Genomic DNA, 8,404 nt, shown 5'->3' with positions numbered 1-8,404 from the left:
ATATCGAAGATGAAAATATCGAGTTGGAAAATATAAATGCATGATCAAGGAATGAATATGAATGAATTGACAATGATAATGTTGCGCAAGAACATTACACGTCTCCTAGTTATAATCAAAATGGAATCTCTTGCGATGAAGAGAGGCCAAATTCAAATTCAAGAAATTTTAGAATACCAAAATGGTTACTTGAACTTGATGAAACCATTATGAGCAATTTTGAAGGGAAGAGATCAAATAGAACCGTTTAATTGTGGGCTTGAAGACTTTACAGAGAATTTTTTGGCAATAAGACAATGTTGGAGCAATGTCAACTTTTTGTGCATTTGTTAAAGATGCAAAAGATGAGACCTTTGCTATCAAAACTGAAGATTTGTGTGAATAAGAAATTTGAGAGAAATTCCATTATTGTGAAAAACATTTTTAATTCTCTCAATAGCATTGGAAAAAATAGTAGGGAGAATGACAAGATAGCTGCTCATAGGGTTATTACAAACTCTTTGTCAGTCAAAAGTTGAGAAAGGGTTGGTTTATGAGACAAACTTGTCTTGACTTCAATATAAATAGTAAAACCTTGAATAGAGCACTTGCTAGAAGAGAGAGACTTGATGATCCTCTTGATATTTATACATGGGCTAATGACAGGAGACTTCCACATTTTGATAAGAAGCTAACTGATGATGTGAAGCAAGAAATTGCATAATTTTTGTACTCTAGCTCAAGAGTCACACCAAATTCTAAGGACATGTTGACATTGAGAATTGGCAATAGAGACCACTCTCTACATCCTAAATATTATTTGGAGGTAAATCAAACAAAGTTGTTCAAACATGTTTTTTAGATTCATCAAATAGTGCATATATCACAAAGGGATTTCGAATCCTTCAATCCATTTTATCCTGTGCCACTTAAGATTTGAAATACATGTTGTTTCAAATATCATGTAGATTTTTATATGCACTAGGAATTATTATGTTCCATCTGTTCTACTTGGCATAGTAATGAAATGTTGGAGAATTGTGGTGCTAGTGTGCTTCCAAAATCATCAAGAAACTTACAAGATCAATTTTAATGTCCTAGAGCTTATGTTTGTTTATTTTATGGAAATGATAGCTTAAATGAGAAGTGCTCACAATGTGGTGGCTTATCCAATTTTATAACATGTTTCCATGAGTGGTGTGAACAAGATCTTGGGAGGACAATAGTAAAAAAAAGGCATATAAAATTGTGAAATACACGTTGACAAGTGGAGGTGAGCGCTCTAGATGTGATTTTTTGCAAAAGAAATCAATGTGACTGATTTTATTTCAGATTTCAACCCTAGTAAATTTAACCCTAAATTTTGACAAGAAAAGGCCGAAATTGCAACCAGAGTTGGTCAAATAGACGACTAAACTTGTCGTCGATCTTTGTTAGTCAATTTTTTGTCACAGTAATTATGCATCAAAATTTTGACTTCAAAAAGGTCGACTTACCGATGCAAGTTTCATCGATTTCCCTAGTCTAGCCTGAACTCTTATTTCCTCATTTGCATCCATCGCTGGCCAAAATTTTGATGTACACCCCTTGACATTTTTGATGGTAAAGCCAAATGTTTGACAGCAAAAAACCCAACCGTCATTGAAATTGCAACCAAGATCCCTCTCAACCATCGTCAAAATTGCAACCAAGACCCCTTAATTTTCTATGATGGTACCATACATTTGATGGCAAAGGGAAGACATGTTGGTCGAAATTGAGACCAATGCTTGGTAGAAATTTAGATGGGCTGTGCCAATTATTGCAAAAGCTTTTCTCTCATAAGAGCCTTCTAAACTGCACAAAATTGGATTCTAAAGCATAATTTCTCGGTGCATGAGACTCAAGGTATCGTGCACATTTCTACCTCCACACCATTTTTTCCTTCATATCACATAATTTATTTCATACAAAAAAATGGGAAGGAGGAAGAAATGTGCGCGATATCCTAAGTCTCCATCGAGCAATTATGCTTTAGAATCAAATTTTGTGCAATTTAAAAGGCTCCTATGAGAGCAAAGCCTTTGCAATAATTGGCACAGCCCATCTAAATTTTGATTCTTGAGACACCATTTCTTGTGAAGACTACAGGTAAAAATAAAATTAGGAAAGAATTATTTATCAAGAATGAAAGCCAATAACACTAACTAATCTCTATTTTTCAAACAGATAAACATGACAAAAAAAATTACAATCCCAATCACATCATCATAAGAGCGCATATATAACTATAACCCCTTATTTGGTTGCTTCTTGATCAATTCCTTGGCAAGAGCATCCAGGACATAATATTAAAATGCAATCAATCACTGAGCCTATTTCTACCAATTGAACTATACTATAGAAACAAAAATTGCCCTAAAATTGACACCTCACTAGTTGTAGTTCATTTGCATCTGTAATGGCTTCACAAAAGTTGAAAGCTTACCATTTTTCAAGAACACAAAAGGCACTCGTAGTTCAATTGCATCAATAAAAGTAAAGTTATTTGAATGTTCAAAAAATGTGAAACTTCCACTTAATAGCTAGAAAAGCCATATCCTCAATATACATCATCTTTGATGGAATGTTCATAAGTGAATGATTTTCTCTAAAAGCTCAAACTTATGCACAAAGAACCACCATGCTCTTGAAGATATATATACAGGTTACAAGACTGATATATCGAAAGGAGCACGGTGAAGGCAAGAGATTGTCATCAATATCAATTGCGGAGTTGTAGATAGGTAAGTGATAAACATAAAAAGGTAGTACAAGGCACCATTTTCCATGTTCTAATATGATGAAGTACCTTGGAGCTGGTTCTAAACCTTGATTGCTTAATGTTGGATTTGATCCAACTATACCATTATCTGGAGGAGGTCCCACACCCCACTTTCCTATTGATTTTGAAGGCTCAATGACATAAACTCCTCCATTAATCATTCCAAGAGTGAACTAATTTGAGTCAGATGGATGTGATGCAATTACTAGAGGATAGACACTGCATGAATAATCAAAGGATACATTTTGAGTTAAATCATAAAATACTTGGGGATCCATTTATCCATACATAACATAACTTTTGCCTCCTTGGGCCAACTTACCTATTCATGCCTAAAGCTATATATGCAGAAGGTGCAATATGATAGTGTGGCCTCAAGCTCTTTGCATCAAATACTCCAACGGCACCATCACAGTAGCCTGCTACTACAAGAAGGTTGTCGCATGAATATATCACACTTAAAATGGGAACAGATAGAGAATCATGAGGTGTCCACTGTAGTACAAACAAATGTGATATCAGTTTACACTCATATAGAGAAGGTAGCTTATATAATTATCACTTACTAAATTTGAATTTAAATTGCTGACAAAGACGTACATAATGCAAACGGTCAAACTTAGAAGCATCATAAATAGCAAGCTGGCTCTCGTGAACAACCAATAAGTGAACTTGATCATTCTGGAATTGTACTCTTGTATCCCCAAACGGTGGTGATGATCTTCTTATCTGCACTTGTAAAAAATTTGACTTTCGCTTCTCCCATCTATCAATGCTCCAGAAACAGAGCTGCCAGAACATTGGCCAAACATTTACTAATTTGAATCTATAAACATGAGAATGTACAAAATGAGATGGAAATGGATATACAAAATGAAGACAAACCTAGGCATTGGCCCCAGAAGATACCAATACATTCAAAGTGTGTGAAAATGCCAAGCCTGTAATTTTCTTTTGGTGGCTTTTAAGCTTCATTTTTACCTAGTTAGTTTAAACAAGTTTTGAAAAGACACAAGTTAGAATGTCATCATATTGAATGACCCCAAATACTCTTCCTATAAAATAAACACCAAAACAAAATGAATAGAATGAGGACAGTTCACTTTGACCGTGTATAACATTTTTGCATCGACTTTGCAATTCATATTTTAGAATCTATAATCTAGACAATGAATTAGTGAAAAAGAGACCTGCCATGATGTATCATTTAGTATAGTGAGCTTGAAAAGAAACAAAAAGTCATGCTAGATCATAAATATAATTTTGGAGATACCTGCAATCAAGTCTACAAGCTTTCCAATTTAAGATACAAATTAAGACTTTTTAATATGAGTGTGGTCAGGTTTATAATGAATCAAACAAGATAATGAGCTAGAGAAGAGAAAAGTTATTATGAAAGATAAAGCTATGATTTCTAATTCTGAGTTTACAAAAATACACAATCAACTCAAAAAATGAAAATTCAGAGCGAACAAAGATTATGTTTATTAGTTTACTTAGTGTACACTATTTTTCTCAGAGTTTAATGAATTTCAAAGATTTTGATATGACTTCATAAATCTCTTTTGCATCAATATTTATGAGTTATTAACAAGACATTATGGCAATGGCACATACTCCATTATCTATCATGATCAAGATAGGAAGTTAGAGAACACGAAAGTTGTGATGGTAGATCATAGAACATGATCTAAAATATTGATAGGAAAAAATGATAAAAATAACTGAATTAGGTAGTCTTACTTTCTTGGTCTATAATAAAGTTTTTCAAAGAGTTCAAACACCCATCAATACAATGAATTTAAAAATATAAAAAATCCTAACAATGGATTGTAAGAACATGGATCATACTCTATAATGCATTATTGAAACAATGATCTAGAAAAGACAAGGTGATAATGGATCATCGAAAACGTTGGCATGGATTAAATATATGCAAACAATTTCAAGAGCATTCAAATTTGAAATAAATTTGGCAGTCATACTCTATATATCTACATTAAAGACCTTAAATATTTGAATTATTATCTATATTGAAGATACTGAGCTAGATAAGAAAAGTTTGATACATAGATCACAGAATTTTGACAGCATACTCTGTGATGCATCAAAATAATAAATCACAAAGGAAGAAAGTTATATTGATAGGTTGCTAGAAGGAAATCTAGAAACCTCCCAAAAAGAAATCAAAACACATCTAACATTTCTCCATTCAAGCACTCTTACAACTAATGAGAGATAGTATCAAAATAGGAAAAGTTGAGTGAATTATTTCATTGATCTAACTTGTTGGACTCCAAGACAAGAGAGAATTAAAAGTAACTGTAACAAGCCAACCACCAAACCAAGCAACAAAAGACATCAAGCTTCTAGCATTGCCCTTCATATTTATCGGAAATATCTGCATCAAACCAAACACAGATAAATCTATAGATTATGAAATTCATATAAATTGATTATCAATATAAATAAACCATTGATTATTGATATAATTGCTTTTAATATTTGGAAGGTTGGGTTTAGTTTTGACTAATGTGACCTAAAGACTAAAGTTCAATTACCAGAATTTCATTGCATAATTGTCTTTTCAGTCTATATTAGTGGTTTAAAACTTTTGGAGAACACTTGCAAGCTCCAAAACTAATTGGTTTACTAAATTGCTTTATCTATTTCATAGTTAAGGATTTGTTTTAAATTAATGTGGCCTAGGGATTAAGTTGTAACCCATGTTTCAAAGCTTGGCTATTGATGGAGAGATTCTATACTGGCAAGGTACATGCATCTGTAGCTAGGGGCAGGCATTCCTAATGATCCAAGGATTACACCAAGGTGTTGAGAATGATTGAAGTGGGATATAAGCATTAAATGCCTTAGGGAATGAAGAGTCTGAGTGAAAGAATGATTTAGAAGAAAAGCTCTCTAGATATTTTCAAGGTAGGTGAGGATGAGGGTGCACAGAGGAACTAATCCATAAGACATTGGGTCTTCTCATTAAAGAAAAATCTCTTTATAATGATCATGAGGTCCATTCTTCTCAAGAATAATGTCTAGCCTCTGGTAATCAAAAGAGTTGGGTACTAAACTCAGAAGAAATGATAAGGTAGGAAGTTTTGATTCATTAGTGTTTACTGATAGATTGACTTCATCTCTACATTTTCATCTTAACCTAGTCAATTCACTTTTCTAATGAGAACTAACCTCAAACATTATAACCCATGGAATTCCACCAACCCCTCATGAAAATGTTGCAATACAGGCCTGTACAACATAAATACAAGAAGATGCTATAAACAATAATTTTTATCAGAAATGGATACTGAAGTATTGAGATCTGAATAAAATATTGCCTGGTTAATGATGTAATACTCACCAATAGACCAATCAGAGCTAGCCTACTCCTAATCAACTATAAAACAGATTGTGTAGAGTGTTCCTGAAGAACAAGGTAGACTGAAACAATTCAAAATAAACATCATAATTTTGATGTTCTATCTAACTGTCATTTTCTATCATTTATGTACTTGGTAATTATGTTGAAAAATTGGCTGCCAACTTGTGGACTAAAGTAACATTAGAACTCAATTATCAAATAGAAAATATATGCTTGTCAACAATAGTTCCATTTTTAAACACATTGACACCAATGGCATTCCCTTTATAGTCTTAGATGATTTAACGAGAGAAATGGCTACCTTATTTTGCATGAGCATTAGGTAAATGAAATTAAATCCCATTAAATTGAGTTAGTGGACATAAAGTGTTATAATGACAGGAAAGTGTAGTTACCAGTATGTAGAATGACAATCCAACAATAAGGCAACTGATACTCATTCCTGTTGCAGCAATCTGAAGAAATTTTTCTTTATTATTGTTCAAATTAATACACAGTAAATGTCCTTATAATAGTCTATATTCAGGACCTAACTCATACCATTAGAAGCGGTCTCCTACCAGATTTGTCCATCAACAATGCACCTACTACTGTCATTGGCACCTGCCAAGCACCACTTTCTAATTAATAAGTAAGACAAACGTGTTTGATCATTAGAGGAACTAAATAAGATATTCTTATCTGGAATTGACCATTGTTGGCACCTAAACTATAGCAATTGCAACTGATGTTGTCTGGCCCGAAGAATAGCCTACAACGATGTCCAAATTAATTATATTACATTAAAGTCCAAAAGTCTTTTGACCTCTTATGAATTCCTTCTGCCTATTGTTTCGACTTTATATTACTTTTTATGATCTTGTTGTTTCTTTATTGTACGTGTTTGAACCCTATCCCACTTTATCTAATCAGAACAATTATATTACATCTAAAACAGAAAAGAACACATTTATTTCAGCAGAAATGAAAGAGAAACATCTAATATCCTAACGTAGCTTCTCACCAACAGCCTCAAAGATTGCACTGGTGTAAAATATAACACCATTGATTCCACCAATGTGTTGGCATACCGCTAGGTCAACACCAACCTGATACAGAAAATACAATTGTTAAGTTGTAAAGGATGACTAGATAAATAATTAAGATTCAACAAACAAAATTTCATCAAGTACAGTACATATTATGAAGTTGTAAATGATGAATGGATTATTGGAAGGAATTTTGGATGAGTAGATAAATTATGGAGAACCCACAAATCGTTGAGTATATTTCTTACAATGATAGCAGGAGCATAGTTTCTGTGAAACAAATCAAGTATTTTGGTCTTGGGAAAACTTTCCAACTCCTCTATATATTCCTATATAATATATTCAATAGATTGATAACCTAATATCAGCAATAATCAATTATTATTTTTAGTGTCTTCATTGGAATTGATTAGCTCCAAAGTTTTACTCAAATTTCAGCTTAAATTGAAATTGGAAGTTGAACTAGTTGATATCGATGAATGAAAAATATATATATTTCTAGAATAGACAAAGATATGCACCAGGATTTCAATTGCTTCATATGACACATCACATTGGCTTCCCCTAAGATCTTGTAATGCTTCTTTAAAGGTATAGTTTCCAAGAACTAAGAAGGATTTGAATTTTTTTGTGTTCCTTTTGAATCTTTGTAAGGCTCGTCAACAAGTAAAGTCTTAAAGCCCTTGTAAGTAGGCTTTTTATACGAATGAGTTGTACGGAGGGGTTGAAGAACTAAAACCTTGAAAATATTCAAGCTCTCTAAAACCATAACTTAATTGGTATCTTCTTGAGTTTTTTTTTAAATATTTTCAAAATGGAAAATTTGGAGGCCTAATTAGTGGTGCTGGGGCACCAAGATCATCCTATGAAGACACCAAAACATACCATGAAGATTAGAGGAGTGAGTAGGACAAGGAGATATCCAAGCAATACAAATGGACTAGAATTAAAAGCTATAATGGTTTTCATAAGCAAACAATGTAATCAGATGAGTTTATTTTTTAATTTCCTAACAGGACTGAAAGTCATACTTGTAATGTCCTTAAAGGACCAAGAATGTGTTTGCATTGGACTAATGTTGTCCAAACTTAAGTTATGTTTACAAGTAGTTTAGAATCGGTAGGGGATATGTCTAGGTATTAGAATAAGGGTTGAATATAAATTTAAAACCATTTTTGTTATTTAAAATTCAAATATTTAAAA

At 32.9% G+C, this 8,404-nt stretch overlaps 1 protein-coding gene across 1 annotated transcript; it reads right to left on the bottom strand.

The window, feature by feature from the left end:
• Positions 1-2,448: 2,448 nt before the first annotated feature.
• On the bottom strand, positions 2,449-7,261 carry LOC149562895 (sugar transporter ERD6-like 17). The gene is made up of 6 exons (XM_089826345.1): positions 7,177-7,261; positions 6,714-6,776; positions 6,569-6,628; positions 3,668-3,763; positions 3,383-3,571; positions 2,449-3,277 (listed from the first exon to the last, which is right to left on the bottom strand). The coding sequence occupies exons 1-4, from the start codon at positions 7,216-7,218 to the stop codon at positions 3,668-3,670; spliced, it is 261 nt and encodes an 86-aa protein (XP_089682471.1). The 5' UTR covers positions 7,219-7,261; the 3' UTR covers positions 2,449-3,277; positions 3,383-3,571.
• Between the last annotated feature and the right edge of the window lie 1,143 nt (positions 7,262-8,404).

The sequence above is a fragment of the Cupressus sempervirens genome, chromosome 4 (assembly GCF_028749045.1).
Source record: "Cupressus sempervirens isolate cs-2001-9-10 chromosome 4, ASM2874904v1, whole genome shotgun sequence".
In the NCBI taxonomy this organism is placed as follows: Eukaryota; Viridiplantae; Streptophyta; class Pinopsida; order Cupressales; family Cupressaceae; genus Cupressus; species Cupressus sempervirens.
The sequence above is the reverse complement of the archived record's forward strand: the minus strand, read 5'-3'. Positions and strand labels throughout refer to the sequence as shown.